The following is a 16,917-nucleotide window of genomic DNA, read 5'->3' as shown; positions in this document are numbered from 1 at the left end:
GGTTCACATTTTTTTTTTAAAAAAAATTGGTTTTTCAGATTAACATTTTACATATCCAACATACAACATAAAAACAAGATTCCAAGGAATCTCTTGGACTTCCTCCCCTTTGTGGGTCCTATTATTAATCATTTCCTCCTGCATCTTTTATGATAATCCAAATCTTTTACCTCTCCATCTAGCAGGGGAGATTCCATGATCACATTTTTAAAAAATAAAACTGTTGTTGTTGTTGTTGTTGTTGTTGTTGTTGTTTTATTTCTGTCCTGCCTTTCCCCCCTAACAGAGACTCAAGGCAGCTTACAGCTAGAATAAGAACGGCTAAAAGCATGTTGGGGAAATTATTTTTAAAAGAACAGTTAAACATTAATAGAATTAAAGCTGTCTATCAATCTACCTACCTATCTGAACTATTTAAAACATACAGATAAAAAGTGCAATATCAAATTCAAAGATTTCTAAAACAGTGTTTTATTCTCTCTCTTTTTTTAGGGCAAAATGCCGCTCAGCTGGGGTCTGGAAATTATTACAGCCATAGCCAGAGTTATTATGGCCAGCATATGCTCTCCAAGCCAGCGAGCAAGTTTTTCCAGTGCAAATTCTGTGTGCGTTATTTCAGGTCCAAAAACCTACTCATAGAGCATACGCGGAAAGTGCATGGCGCTCAGGCGGGAGGATCTCCAGCTGGATCGCCCGGTACTAGCTCCTTAAATTACAACATTATGATGCACGAGGGCTTTGGTAAGGTTTTTTCTTGCCAGTTCTGCACCTACAAATCTCCGAGGCGTGCGAGGATTATTAAGCACCAGAAGATGTACCACAAAAACAGCCTGAAAGAGAGCTCCACCCCTCCCGCCGCTTCAGCTGCTATATCTGAATCGGCATCGACTTCTGTGCCAGTACAGGACTCTTGCAAGGAACTCCCAGCCGAAGTTGTAGAACGCAGTATTTTGGAGTCTATGGTCAAGCCTTTGACCAAGTCGAGAGGGAACTTCTGCTGCGAATGGTGTAGCTACCAGACGCCCCGACGGGAACGCTGGTGCGACCATATGATGAAAAAGCATCGCAGCATGGTGAAAATACTTTCAAGCCTGAGGCAGCAACAGGACGGGACCAACATGCCAGACGTCTCAAGCAAGGGTCCGCCAAGCCCCACTCCAAACACCAACTACATCCCTATGAATGCCTCTGGGCGGGAGATGCCGAATGCAAACCTCCCAAACTACAGAGGCTCTATGAACAATTCTCTTGTCAGGTCCAACACTTCTACTTCTTCAAAGTTTTCTTCTGTTTCCTACCCTCACATGAAACACAAAGCACCTCACAACTCTGGCATTGTTAATTTGTCGGACAGGTCTCGCTACGCGATGGCCGACATGGCAAATTCTTCCGCCGATATGGATACAAACAGTATGCTCAATGATTCCAGCTCTGACGATGAGCTAAATGAACTAGACAGTGAAAATGGGTTGAACTCCATGGATCACCAAACCTCAGGGCTAACTGCAGAGCAACTGATGGGGTCTGAGGGCCACAAGTTACTGGAAACAAAGGGGATCCCCTTTAGGAGGTTTATGAACAGATTCCAGTGCCCCTTCTGCCCTTTCCTTACCATGCATCGGCGGAGCATTTCCCGCCATATTGAAAACATCCATCTGTCTGGAAAGACAGCGGTATACAAATGTGATGAATGTCCATTTACTTGCAAGAGCTCGTTCAAACTCGGAGCTCATAAACAGTGTCATACTGGTGCAGCATCCGACTGGGATGCAGTGAATTCCCAAACAGAAAGCATAGCTTCTTCATTAAATGAAAGCACAGTATCCTACGAAGGGGGCAATATAAATGGCAGGAAGTCCGGCGGGTTAATGGATTCTATGCAGCAGCAGCAACAATCTCCGCAGTCCAACTCGCAGCATCCATATAAGTGTACCATGTGCAATTATTCCACAACTACTTTGAAAGGTCTCCGGGTTCATCAGCAACACAAGCATTCGTTTTGCGACAACTTGCCAAAATACGACGGTCCGTCCTCAAATACTCCACAAGACAGTGAGCCTGATGCTCATGCCTCTCCCAGCACCGTGAAGAAAAGTCAGACCTCAATTCTTGGGCTGTCTTCTAAAAACAACTTCGTAGCTAAAGCCTCTCGGAAGATGTCCAGTGACTTTCCCCTTGATCTTTCACCAGTGAAGAAGAGAACTAGGATTGATGAGATAGCTAGCAATTTGCAAAGCAAAATCAGTCAAAACAAGCAACAGGAAGATGCAGTGATTAATGTAGAGGAGGAGGAGGAAGAAGAAGATGACAATGAAGTGGAGATAGAAGTTGAGCTGGACAAGGAAGAAGAACAAGGAGAGCCGTTGATGGAAATTGCAACATTTGCTTCCCAGCAAATGTGGGGAAGAGATACTATCGAGTCTCAGAAAGAGCCCAACTACAGGAGCATTGGCCATGATTACAATTCCACCAATGGGGCAGAAATTGAGCTAACTATATCTGAGGATGAAGAGGACTATTACTGTTCTTCAATTGGCTTGAAAGACCAAGGTCTCAATTCGTCTGTTTTGGGCAGCCAGTCCAGTATATATGGATCTGACCAAAACAATGAAAATTCTGATTATGGTGACTCCGGAAGGCTTTACTATTGTAAACACTGTGACTTCAGCAACAAATCTGCCAGGAGTGTCAGCACTCATTATCAACGGATGCATCCATACATTAAATTCAGCTTTAGGTATATCCTGGATCCCAATGATCACAGTGCGGTGTACAGGTGTCTCGAATGTTACATTGATTATACAAACTTTGAAGACCTGCAGCAGCACTATGGGGAGCACCATCCTGAAGCCATGAATGTATTAAATTTTGATCATTCCGATTTGATCTACCGCTGCCGTTTCTGCTCTTACACCAGCCCGAATGTTAGGAGCCTGATGCCACATTACCAAAGAATGCACCCAACAGTTAAAATTAACAATGCAATGATATTCTCGAGCTATGTGGTTGAACAGCAAGAGGGCTTAAATTCAGAGTCACAGACTCTGAGAGAGATCTTGAACTCCGCTCCGAAAAGCCTGGCCTCTCCAGCCCCTGTTGCCCGTGGGACTGGCGTACCTGCTGCTTTTAACAAAAATTCTCCGAAAAGTAATAGCCCAGAATCTGAAAGCCAGAAGGAGTCGTCAGTAAACAGTGTTGTGGTTTATGACTGTGACGTCTGCTCATTTGCAAGTCCTAACATGCATTCTGTCTTAGTTCATTACCAGAAGAAACACCCTGAAGAGAAGGCTTCGTACTTCAGGATTCAGAAGACGATGCGTGTGGTGTCCGTTGAGAGGGGCTCTGCTCTGGCTCAGATGGCTTATGAATTGGGATCGCCCATCTCCCCCAAAATGTCCAATATGGCTTCACAACTGCCACCTCCGCCACCTCCAGACCTTACGACTGAGCTTTACTACTGCAAACATTGCTCTTACAGCAACCGCTCAGTGGTTGGCGTGCTTGTGCATTACCAGAAAAGGCACCCAGAAATAAAAGTCACTGCAAAATACATTAGGCAGGCACCTCCCACTGCAGCAATGATGAGATCTGGAGAGATCCCTCCTGGTGTTCCCAGACCACCAGCATCTATGCAACAGCTTAACCGGGGCAACTCTGAGAGTACTGCCTCGGAGAATGAGATGTTCTTCTGCCAGCACTGTGATTATGGAAACCGGACTGTGAAAGGTGTGCTCATACATTACCAAAAGAAGCACCGCGATTTCAAAGCCAATGCAGATGTAATTAGGCAGCACACAGCCACAATCAGGAGCCTTTGTGATCGTGGCCAGAAAAACTCCCCTGGCGGCCTGCAGACTCCCGCTTCCAATGCCGAGCGAGAGAAGGCTAAGCTGAGAGCTCTCAAGTGCAGGCAGTGTTCTTACACATCTCCTTATTTCTACGCACTTAGGAAGCACATTAAAAAGGACCACCCGAGCTTAAAGGCCACAGTCACCTCTATTTTGCGATGGGCCTTTTTGGATGGCTTAATAGAAGCCGGGTACCATTGTGAGTGGTGCATCTATTCTCACGCCGAACCCAGCGGCTTGCTTGTGCATTACCAAAGGCGACATCCTGAGCATTATGTTGACTATACATATATGGCAACAAAGCTCTGGGCAGGGCCGGATCCTTCGCCTCCAGCCTTACTGATCCCATCAGAGATGAAAACGTATAAATGCAGAGACTGCATTTTTGAAGCATCTTCCATTTGGGACATTACTAATCACTACCAAGCTTTTCATCCCTGGGCTATGAATGGAGATGAATCTGTATTACTAGATATTATCAAGGAGAAGGATGCCGCCGATAAAGCCAACCCAGTATCCAACGATGCTGGAGCCAGGGTCAATTCGGAGGGCCAGATGGCAGTGCCACATGTGGACCAGGATGCAGAATATGCAGAGGATACAAACCTGGTGCAAGACAAAGCTATCCAGCTCACCTCTGCAAACCCTGCCATCTCATCAACACCATACCAGTGCACAGTGTGCCAGTCAGAGTACAACAATTTGCATGGACTTCTGACCCACTATGGCAAAAAGCACCCTGGGATGAAAGTTAAAGCTGCAGATTTTGCACAAGACATAGATATTAACCCAGGAGCTGTGTACAAATGTAGGCATTGCCCGTACATTAATACACGCATTCACGGTGTTCTCACACACTACCAGAAACGGCACCCCTTGGTGAAGGTCACCGCGGAAGATTTTGTGCACGATGTGGAACAGCCAAACGACATGAACCAGAATGAGGTGGAGGAGACCAGCAGAATTTTCAAGCAAGGATATGGTGCTTACAGGTGTAAATTGTGCCCTTATACGCACGGCACGTTAGAGAAGCTCAAAATCCATTACGAGAAATACCACAACCAGCCTGAATTTGATGTGTTTGCACAGTCTCCTCCTAAGCTGCCGGCCTCTGTAGAGCCTGAAGTCGTCGCCGAGATTAAGCCCTCTCCAGAAATCTCTCCGGAGGAGATCATTGGAGACGATTCGGTGCCTCCTTCGCACTTCTCGAGTTCCCACCTGGTGTCCCACACGGTGTTTCGGTGCCAGCTCTGTAAGTATTTTTGCTCCACCAGGAAAGGGATAGCTAGGCACTACCGGATAAAACACAACAACGTCCGGGCCCAGCCAGAAGGGAAGAACAACCTCTTCAAATGCGCCTTGTGCTCCTACACGAACCCTATCCGTAAAGGCTTGGCTGCGCATTACCAAAAGCGCCACGACATCGATGCTTACTATACTCACTGCTTAGCTGCTTCGAGGACTGTCAGCGACAAGCCCAACAAAGTGATCATTCCGTCGCCCCCAAAAGAAGATTCCCCCCAGCTAAGCGAGGAGCTGAGGAGGGCAGTGGAGAAGAAGAAATGCTCTCTCTGCTCCTTCCAGTCCTTCAGTAAAAAGGGAATCGTATCGCACTACATGAAGCGACACCCGGGCGTGTTCCCCAAGAAGCAGCACGCAAGCAAGCTGGGGGGCTACTTCACCGCCGTGTACGCAGATGAGTACGAGAGGCCGCAGGCTCTGCCAGAGGAGAGGAATGACTTTGAGAAGCCGGAGGTGGAGGTGGAGGCTCCCGAAATGGAGTGGCTCCCCTTCCGCTGCGTCAAGTGCTTCAAACTCTCCTTCAGCACGGCCGAGCTGCTGTGCTTGCATTACACCGACCACCACAGCAAGGACCTGAAGAGGGACTTCTCCATACTGGGAAGCGGACCCCGTTTCCAGAACCCCATCTTCCAGTGCCGGCATTGCGACAGCAAGCTGCATAGCATGGCGGAGCTGACCTCGCACTTGAACAGTCACAACGAGGAATTCCAGAAGCGTGCCAAACGCCAAGAGAGGAGGAAGCAGCTTCTGAGCAAGCAAAAATATGCAGATGGTGCTTTTGTAGATTTCAAACAAGAGAGGGTAAGGATATGTTTGCACATTTTAGATTTATGTTTGGTGTTCTTTCTCCTTTCCCACCCCCAGGAGATTTCTCGTTAGTGGCGTCCAGATGCACATTCCCTTTGGCAGCTTGAGGAGATACAGGCGCACCAGTGACTTGGTGTGCCAATAAGCCCTAAGTCAATTAAACATTGCCACTTGATTACACCCCTTCTTTCATTTCTTCCACCTCTTCCTCAAAGCCCTGGCATGTCCTTTCCTCCCCTTCTTCATTTCAAAGCCAATTTCTCTTTGGCACCAGCTCCTGCCAGTTTTCCAGTATGACAAAACCTCTGTTTTTCTACCTGACCCTCTACCCTTTGGTATGATATGACCAACATTTATTCTCATTTCTCAGCTGCATCATTGAAGCAGCGTGGAAAAATTACTCAGAAGAAAGCCTTCTGGTGCAGGGGTAGCCAATGTGGTACCCTCCAGATGTTGTTGGACTACAACTCCCATCAGCCCCAACCTGCATGTGGCCAATGGTCAGGGAGGATGGGAGTTGTAGCCTAGCAACATCTGGAGAGTACCATGAAGCCCACTGAGTTAAAGCGTTTTCCTTGTGTACTGCTACTCAAACCTTACCTTAGTTTACTTAGAGCAACTCACTAGTTTACTTAGAGCAGCTCACTTCCTTTGGTAGGAGTTTTAAGCAACTTATTACAGTTGCTTAACTGCAGAGCCTACAGGGGGCCTACAGATGTTCTTGGACCAATTCCCACCATCCTCTGTCATTGGCCAGGTTATCTGGGGCTGATGGGATTTGGGAGTCCACGGGTTATCCATCTTAATACATACATGCTTGGAGGTTGCCAACAAACACATCCAGTTGGATCAACTACTATTGAAGGGAGGCTGAATTTTGGTTTGTCAGGAGCCTAGTTCTCAAGCTGGATCCTTACTTAATGGGGACCCATATGTCCAGGCGGACTTCTGCTGACTTTCAGTTCCATTGAATCTTGGCATACTGTTAGAAGCAGTGATTAGTTAAACAAATCAGGTCCATAAATAATGGTTTAAAAGTGGCTTGTCCGGCAGTCATTTAAACCAGGGTTTACATAGCAGTTCAAAACCGCAGGTACTTTCTTGAGTACAGTATATATTCACTAAAAATGTTAAAATACCATAATGTTAAAAAGCCCAAGAAATCTTGGGAAGCTAAGCTTTGTGAGGATAATGACGGCTCTGCAAAGGATATCTAGTGCTTTCATGTGCATGTGAATACAAACAATATCTGAGCTGAGTTTTAATATTTTAATGGGGCAATATTTTAATGGTCCAGCATGCATTTAACAAACCTTCAGACGTCAGCCTTTAGATGGAACAGTGCTGCCCCAGTGGCTTCCTCATTGTGTCATAAGCATACTATTCCAAATTTTATTTGCATTGCTTGTTTAGAAACCTATTTAAATTTGTTTCGGGAAAGAAATCGCTTTTTAAGTTTCAAATTGTTGTTGCCTTACAGCCTTTTGGTAATGTGGAAGAAGTTTCAAAACTGAAGGAGAGGAAAGTGGTGGGCTACAAGTGTAAATTTTGTGTGGAAGTTCATCCAACCCTTCGCGCTATCTGCAACCATCTTCGTAAGCACGTTCAGTACGGGAATGGCTCCTCCGTGTCTGCTGCAGTCAAGGTGAGAGAATAGTTTGGGGACTAAAGGCATAATTGCATTAAGAGGAAAATGGGCCAATTGACAGAGTTTTCTGGCCCTGGCACCACGTTACCACAGTTATTATTTTTTTTAAAAAAACTGCTTGTTCTTTTTATTGGATTCAGTGTTAACTTGTTTCCTAGATCACAACTGTTTTTCCCCTGATGCATGGGAATTTATTTATTTTTTTGAGAACAGATGGTCTAGACTCTTGAGCAAAAGTGTATTTTTAATTCCGATTTGCTCTTGTACTTTTCTAAAGATCGCTTTAAAAATAAAAAAGTACAACAGCAATTCAGAACTATTTTATTTTATTTTAAAAAAAGAGTATTAGGGAACACGTTTGTAAAAGTTAGTGTACTTAACAGTTAAAGTGGTGGTGTACAAGCTCTGTACAGTGTGGTGTAGTGGTTAAGAGCGGTAGACTTGTAATGTGGTGAACCGGGTTCGCTTCCCCGCTCCTCCACATGCAGCTGCTGGGTGACCTTGGGCTAGTCACACTTCTCTGAAGTCTCTCAGCCCCACTCACCTCACAGAGTGTTTGTTGTGGGGGAGGAAGGGAAAGGAGAATGTTAGCCGCTTTGAGACTCCTTCAGGTAGTGATAAAGTGGGATATCAAATCCAAACTCCTCCTCCTCCTCCTCTTCTTCTTCTTCTTCTTCTTCTTCTTCTTCTTCTTCATACAAGTCCAGCTGTATGCTGCAGAATTCAACTTCCTTTTGAAAATCACTTTCCCTTTTCCTTTTTAAAAGCAGCTTTCTGGTCCCTGTTAGGAATGAAGCTGTGCTTGAAAATGCGCAGGTTAACTCTTATGTGGGGGAATCCCCCTTGACCCACGGGGAAGTGGGCTCCACTGTGAGCTCCAGTTATCAGTAGGATTGTCAAGAGTGCAGAATCCCTAGCTTTACTGAGGGTTTAGCCCTTGTTACAGACTTTCTGTCCTTTGCCCAGGCAATACGGGTCGACATCTTGACTGCACAATGCCAGAATAATAATAATAATTTCTTCTCAAGGTCTTCAGCATTTTCCATGCTCTTTTCTGGGGTCTTCCCCCAAGGCAGACCCCATAGTCCCCCAGCTTCCCCAAGGGCTGCTGGGTGACAAGGGAAGCCCCTTCTCAGGCCACATGTACATCCCTGCTGGCAGGGGGCAGCTAAGAGCTAATTGTCCCTTAGACCAGGCTTGGCTTGCCAGCCAATCTCCCCTCTCTCCCCCCACCTCCAAGCCTTTAACTGTTGCCTCTAGGCCAGGCATGGCCAAACTTAGCCCTGCAGATGTTTTGGGACTACAATTCCCATCATCCCTGACCACTGGTTCTGTTAGCTAGGGATAGTGGGAGTTGTAGTCCCCAAATATCTGGAGGGCCGAGTTTGGACATCATTGCTCTTGGCTAATTAAGCTCAGGAGTGCCAAACTGCTCTTCATTAGTGTTAGGGTAGCAGTAGCTGTCCCCTGCCCCACTGCTCTCTTGGATGGCTTGACTGAAGGGCATCGCTGGCTCCTGTAGAGGTGGGTTTGGGCCTTCTTAAAGAGCTAGTCCTGTTAGCTGTTTGCCTGAGGCGATCACCTGCGGATCTCCACATACAGCAATGCCGGATGAACTTTCGGGAGCCAGAGGAGTTGATGGCATAAGGTTTTCGGTGTTCTGGGGCAAATCATCGGTGCCTCCTATAACTCTTCAGCGAAGAGCAGCAGATTTATTAAGCAAATAAAAGAAACCATATTTGTTGGCTCAGTTTGCATAGCTTATGCACAATATAGTGGTGCCATTGGTTCCCGAATGGCTTAGCTGTCGAACAAATCGGCTCCCGAACTCCGCAAACCGGGAAGTAAGTGTTCCGGTTTGCGAATGTCTTTCGGAAGCCGAACGCTCCGACGCGGCTTCCACTTGAGTGCAGGAAGCTCCTGCAGCCAATCGGAAGCCGTGCCTTGTTTTTTGAACGGCTTTGGGAGTCGAACAGACTCCTGGAACGGATTAAATTTGAGAACCAAGGTACCAAGGTATGCATTTTGTTGCTGCGGAATTTGGATTATTTCAGTAATCCAAGGAAATAATTAATAATAATAATAATAATAATATTAAATATTCTACCAAAGTAGTTACCACCTGGTGCATAGCTTCCATTTACAGAAGATCATTCACTTAGACTGCTTGTGTGAGCTGTATCATAAGAATTCATGAAGTAGAGCAGGTGGGCTCCCTGTGACTGTTCTTCTTTACTTGCAAGTAAGAGCTGCCACTCTGAACACCAGAGAGGGTCTCTCTGCTGTAGGGAATGAGGTGGCCTTTCAAATATCACGCGGCAAAAGAGATTACGTTACTTTATTTTGGAAAGCTCTTCATAGGCTAGTAGTTGACGATGCATAGCGCCATTTGAAGCAAATTCTCATTTCTTAAAAAATGGAGCATGAGCTGTACAGTTTTGTGCCAGTGTTACACCAGTAAGCTGAAAGAAGGAGAGCAAGCATTTTATAAGGAAGGTTGGCATTTCCTTAGAATTCACGTTGTTTCCATCTGACACAGTGAGCTGCTACGAAAAGAAAACACATTTTCTTGGCAATCCTGGAAAGCCGATGTGCTCCAGCAGCACTGTCAGCCACCAATGCCGTCAGGATGTTTGTTTCTTTAGAACAGTGTTTCCCAAGCTTGGGTCCTCCAGCTGTTTCTGAACTACAAGTCCCATCATCCCTGAACACTGCTCCTGCTAGCTAGGGATGATAGGAGTTGTAGTCCCAAAAAAACAGCCGGAGACCCAAGTTTGGGAAACACTGCTTTTAGAGACGCTTTTTTCACTTGTGATTTCAGTGATTTTTTAAAAAAAAATATTCTTTTTTTCTTTCTTTTTTTGAGAACCTGCTCATAGCTGGGGTTGTAGAGGTTCTGCTCTTAGAGGAAAACCATAGACTTCCATAGATTTAATAGTAAACAATAGGGCAGAAGGGAGAGAGAATTGATGGCTTTGGGGGGGATGTGTGTCTTTTAGCAGGAAGCTGAAGATCCTTCAAATGCAGCTTTCTTGGAGGGTGTTGAGGGAGCCAAAGACCCTGGCAGTGTTTCCACTGTGGAACTTGCAGAAGCTGAATCTGGACCATCACTGGAAGATGAAACCAGGCCTGGTGGCTACCACTGCAGCCAGTGTGACCGGGTTTTGATGTCTATGCAGGGTCTACGATCGCACGAGAGGAGTCACTTGGCATTGGCCATGTTTACTCGCGAAGACAAGTACAGCTGCCAGTATTGCTCCTTTGTCTCTGCTTTCAGGCACAAGTAAGTCTATTTTGTTTTACCATTTCTTCTGCTCACCGTTCAGTTAGCACTTGCCTGCATGCTAAAAGGCGGAATTCTATATCCACACAGGAGCACGTATTGTTTTCTTGATGCACTGATATTGGATGGGCATAGCAAGTTTTTCACTGTGGCCTGCCAGTTATGTATGTAGGAATCGTGACAATTTGTTTTAAGTCTCCAGCCGTCATCTGCAAGGAGACATATAGTTCAAAATGTAGGACAGGAAATCAGATGCACACCAGACTCTCAACACCCTATTGCAAATTTCAATCTCTCTCTCTCTCTCTCTCTATATATATATATATATATATATATTTATATATATACATATACACGCACATACACACACACATATAATTTTTCAGATTTTTCAAATTTTATAATCACAATAATTCATATATTAATACTCTCCCAAGAACACAATATAGACTCCGCCCACCCTGTCCTGAATTCCAATTTTCTCCATAATTTCTTGCATCTCATTTTATTTCTCCAAATTCTTTGTTTTCCCTCTTATTTATCTTAATTTCCAGTTGTGTAATTACATAAATGTTATATCAAACCTGCAAAGCAAATTTCAATCTCAGTGAAAACCAACACCCCCTATTCATTTACGGTTTTCAAAGATTGGCCTGTCAAGTGGCCCCACACCGAGGATCCATACTAGGGAGCAAGTCTGTCACACACCTGAGTCAATGCGCTGCATACCTTGCCTCAAAGAATAATTAATAAAGAATACGATTGGTTGTCTCACAAATGTGTATCATATCTGAGAGAACGTGACCCAAGAGCTGTGTATGCAAATGTATATAAATAAATGAATTATTTTCAAATTGGCCCTTCGAGTTGGGATACACTGCAAATTTAACAGAAATTGCTGGGATTGCTCAATTGGTAAAGCATGAGACTGTTAATCTCAGGGTCGTGAGTTCGAGTGCCACACTGGGCAAAAAGATTCCTGCATTGCAGGGGATTGGATTAGATGACCCTCGTGGTCCCTTCCAGCTCTACAATTCTATGACACTATGAATCACTGTTCTAGGGTGCACAAATTGAAGACAACACAAGTCGTGTCCCCAAACTAGCCCAGAGTTTGGGGACACTTAAACCCATGATGTTGGATTGTGGTCTGTTAGGTGGTGGCTTCATTGCAAACTTCTTGTTGCTATGATTTGGGGAATGAGATTTTGTATCTGTGAACAAATCCCCCCCCCCATTTTTGCCCTCTCGATCTACCTGTTCTTAACACAAAAATGTGTACTTTGGCAGGGGGTGGGCATTGTAACTGTAGAGTTCATGCATTGAACTGACAGTACAGATGTTTGCGCCTCTACAACCTTTCGCCATTCTTTACAGGATACATCACTCACTGCAAAAATGTCCATGATGGGAACAAGAGAGAATGTGGGGCAGTTATTTATCTCTTTGAAGTAGATGCTATGCCTCTCCCCCCCCCCCCCGACCACATTGCCGCAATCTGAGCCATTCCTCACTCTACTCTGTTTGCACAAAGTGTCACCATTGAGTTGTCAGTGGTGGATCTCTTTAAAAGCAGGCAACTGGATTCATACCTGCCTTATTACTCTCTGAATACTGCCACCATTTCATTTTGTGCCCGGTGCAGAGTAGAAGAAGCCATATTGAAGCTGCAATCCTAAACACACGTAACTAGGGAGTAAACCTCATTGAGCAGACCAGGAGTTAGGTCTGAGTAGGCTTGCTTGGGATTGGGGGTGTTAAATGCTAGGTGCTAGTAGCAACCAGAACAGAAAGATCTTCACCTTTCCCTGCATAGTTACTGAAGGCAGAGTGGGAACTACTGTGGTGGAAAAGACTGGCACTTGTTTTTACAGCAGGTGAACAGGTTTCCCTCCTCCTTTCCTGGTATTCCGCTTGTGGGCCGATCCACAGCCCACAAGCAACTTTCTGGGAAGTCCCCAATGGTTCCCCCAAAAGTCTCCACTTCCTGCCTCACCTGTGTGGACTTTTCTAGACTGAGGAATAGCAGCTTGGATGTCTATTTCAGCTTTGAAAAGTCCCATCGAGTTGAGGAAGGAAGGAAGGAAGGCAGAGCAATTCTCTACCCACTTCCTCCTTTGTCTTTCTGGAGTTTCCCGATCTCTGGATCAGCAGCTGAATCAGCTCTGGATCAAGTTGACAGATTCACCTCTGTGGAAATTGTCTGCCTGTGTCATCTAAAGAGGATTGAGGCATGTAGAAGCGCAGTAGGTTGGCTGGGAGTGAGCAGAAAACCCAGAGAGATGCTGTTTGTTGGGGGGGGGGCTCTCTGTGGTGTGTGTGTGTGTGTGTGTGAGAGAGAGAGAGAGAGAGAGAGAGAGAGAGAGAGAGAGAGAGACTATGGATGAAGGGAAGAGAAAGGGGGCACCCTTGCACACTTTGCCATTGGCTTTGCCTACCACTGGTATGCACCAGTGGGAATCGGCCCCCAAAGTTCCCCCACTCCTGCTGTATTCAATCAGTGGCTCTGAACCAGCCTAGAACCTTTGTCACAGAATGCTGCATATGGAAATAATTTTCTTCAAATAAAAATACAGCCTAAAAGTATGGGGAACTCCCCTCTCCCCCCCCCCCAAAAAAGAAACCCTTGCCTTTGAGGGGTGGAATTAGGAAAATGTAGTCTTTTCTAGCATTTGGTATCTGTAATATATGTCTAAAATTAACCCTGACGTCTCGTGTGTCCAAGGGGTTGTGGTGGAAATATTAAGTAGGGTCTTACCATCTTGCCGACAGAAGAGGGTTCGCTAAAGTATCATCAGGCACAGCTGTTGCGTCGTCACTTAATATTTAGGAGAAATTAACTTTTGAATACATTTGCAGAGAAATGGAAGGAGTTAATAATTTTAATTGAAAATGTATTATTATAAAACGAAGAAGTAAAAGATTTACAGGTCTCCTGCTGCTGCTGCCCACATAAAATATGAGTGAGCATATTTGAGATCTTCCTTTTTAGTTTGTGCTCCTCATCTAAAGCAGATGCAAGATGCTAGATAATGTGAGCAGTGCTTTTCTTCTAGAAAAATAGGTGCCGGTACTCATCACTGAGAGCCAGTGTGGTGTAGTGGTTAAGAGTGGTAGACTGGTAATCTGGTGAACCGGGTACGCATCTCCGCTCCTCCACATGCAGCTGCTGGGTGACCTTGGGCTAGTCACACTTCTCTGAAGTCTCTCAGCCCCACTCACCTCACAGAGTGTTTGTTGTGGGGGAGGAAGGGAAAGGAGAATGTTAGCCGCTTTGAGACTCCTTCGGTTAGTGATAAAGCGGGATTTCAAATCCAAACTCTTCTCTTCTTCTTCTTCATCATGAAGTTGTTACATTAAGCGCCACACTTTTTAGCAACAAAAAAAGAGGGGTGCTGGTACTTCAGTACCCCCGGGGGGAAGCACTGAATTGTTGAGTCTAATGGTATGGACAGCAGGCTGACGAATTGATTTAGCAGTTACATTTGTTAGATTTATTTATAAAAAAGTATTTAAATGACCCCAAGTGCCTCCTTCCCACCCATTCATTGCGACTGCTGACCCAGATACTAAACGCTGGTAAATGTGTGTGAGTTGCAGATGATAACAATAACAGAGAAAACCAGACCCATTCTTTAAAATAAAAGTAGGTTGCTAGGTTCACTTTACATTATTTGCATGTATGTGCTCAGTCAATGGCTTTTGATACAAGAATGTGGGTAATTTAAAATCATACAAGCGACCCTATTGTAATACAGTGGTACCTCGGGTTAAGAACTTAATTCGTTCCGGAGGTCCGTTCTTAACCTGGAACTGTTCTTAACCCGAAGCACCACTTTAGCTAATGGGGCCTCCCGCTGCCGCTGCGCCACCAGAGCACGATTCCTGTTCTTATCCTGGAGCAAAGTTCTTAACCCGAAGCGTTATTTCTGGGTTAGCGGAGTCTGTAACCTGAAGCGTCTGTAACCTGAGGGACCACTGTATGTGAAATGCTGGAGGGCTGGGCTTTTCCTCTCTCTCTTTCCATAGTCCTTCTCTGCACTGCTTATTTATTAATGGAATTTTCTCCCTCTGAACCTCTTCACACTTCCTCACAATTCTGTCAAGTCCATCCTGGCTACTCTCCTGGGTGAAAAGATAGGAATCTCTCTTCTGAACAGAAATACGGAACCACTAGGGGGCTACATTTACAGAGGGACAGGGATAAAATTGCACCAGTCCTCCCTCCCTCTCTCTCTCGCTCTCTCTTTCTCTCTCTTTCACACACACACAAAATGTGTTTTAAGGCCCTGAACCTTAACATTTCCCCCTCCTCCCAACCTTCAGAGCACAAGGATTTTAAAAATTCTTTTTCTTTAAAAGTCTTGTAAAAAAAATATATTAGGCTGGCCTTTGCACTGGCACGTGGAGAGAATCTTCCCATGTTGGAAATAACATTCACAGTACTGTACTGTCAGAACATCACTCACAGTTCACCTTCTTAGTATGGTGAACTTACTGAATCTTTAATATTTTGATGCAATAAATTGAAGCCGTTATCCTATAGTGATTAAATTAATACACTTTCCCAAGCTGTACATTAACCCTTTTACGGGTTTTTGTAAGCTGTATATTTTCTTTATATCATTTTCAAGCAGCTGAGGAGAAACTTCAAATAAGGACTCACTCTGAATTCTGATCAATTTCAGCATTTATTTATTTTTTTGTGTCGTTAAATAACAATAAATGTCCAGAGAAGCGGACACGGGGCAATGGATTCAAACTACAAGAAAGAAGATTCCACCTAAACATTAGGAAGAACAGTGAGAGCTGTTCGGCAGTGGAATTTGCTGCCAAGGAGTGTGGTGGAGTCTCCTTCTTTGGAGGTCTTTAAGCAGAGGCATGACAGCCATCTGTCAGGAATGCTTTGATGGTGTTTCCTGCTTGGCAGGGGGTTGGACTGGATGGCCCTTGTGATCTCTTCCAACTCTATGATTCTATGAAATGCAGAGCTTATCTAAATCGATTCTGGGATGAGACAGCCATTGCTTCCAAGTTGCAAACTGGTTTAACAAATAACAGACAATCCCTGGAAAAAAACAGCAACACAAACACACCAAGAGAAACCTGCATGTTACTTTCGCAATAGGAACTTAAGAGGCTACAAGACTAAAACATTCCAGTATAATCTACACGATATCAAATAAATGGTGCAGGGTGCAATCCTGTACTGAAGATATAGTAACTGGGGAACCATAGGATGCTGTGGGAGCCCTGCTTTGCTGGCAAAACACCTTAGATAAGCTGGTGAAGACTCCACTGGCAGAGCCATTTCACCAGTGTGAAGATACGCCAAAGGAATGGCTGAACTGGGAGATGGGAGTCACAGGTGGGATGTGGGGAGCACAAGGAAGGAGCACACGGTTAGTCCACATCTATACTGCTTCAGTTCATGGCCACAGTCCTGTTGGCAATGCAACACCATTCCCAGACATGGTGCACAAAATTTCAATGGGACAGGAGGGTGGAAAGCCCATCCTTACATTGACAACCGTCCCTTCTTTTTTAAAAAAGGTTTTATTTATTTGGTTTTTCAGATTAAAATTTTGCAATCGTATATCAAACATAAAAACAAGATTCCAAGGTATCTCCTGGACTTCCATCCTCCCCTTTGTGGGTCTCATTATTAATCATTTCCTCCTGCATCTTTTATGATGATCCAAATCTCCATTATATCCAAAATTCACCATTAAACTACAAGTGATATTACAATCCTACTAATGGTTTTAACTGTTTACAGTGGTCTTTAATATAAGTTATAGCTTCCCCCCATTTATTAAAATTTTGGTCTTCCTGGTTTCTGATTCTTCCGGTCATTTTAGCCATTTTGGCATAGTCCAACTCTTCACCTGCCATTCTTCTGGAAAACTGCCCCTTCTAGGTCACCACAACAGAGCGTGGCGTATTGCGGGACTCGGCACCCAGTTACAGCATACCAGCACCAATATGTGCATCCCACTCGGGGAGACCAAAATCAGATGATGGGATTC

At 44.9% G+C, this 16,917-nt stretch overlaps 1 protein-coding gene across 1 annotated transcript in view; it reads left to right on the top strand.

Annotated features, from left to right (window-relative positions):
- The window catches only part of ZNF462 (zinc finger protein 462), a 144,795-nt gene that overhangs the window by 68,299 nt on the left and 59,579 nt on the right, over positions 1-16,917 (top strand). Inside the window, 3 exon segments of the mRNA XM_033173076.1 lie at positions 493-5,951; positions 7,438-7,602; positions 10,785-10,888. Coding sequence (XP_033028967.1) covers positions 493-5,951; positions 7,438-7,602; positions 10,785-10,888 — 5,728 coding nt within the window.

Source organism: Lacerta agilis, chromosome 16 (genome assembly GCF_009819535.1).
Source record: "Lacerta agilis isolate rLacAgi1 chromosome 16, rLacAgi1.pri, whole genome shotgun sequence".
Taxonomy (NCBI): Eukaryota; Metazoa; Chordata; class Lepidosauria; order Squamata; family Lacertidae; genus Lacerta; species Lacerta agilis.
Note: the sequence above shows the minus strand (reverse complement) of the source record. Positions and strands in the feature narration are given on the sequence as shown.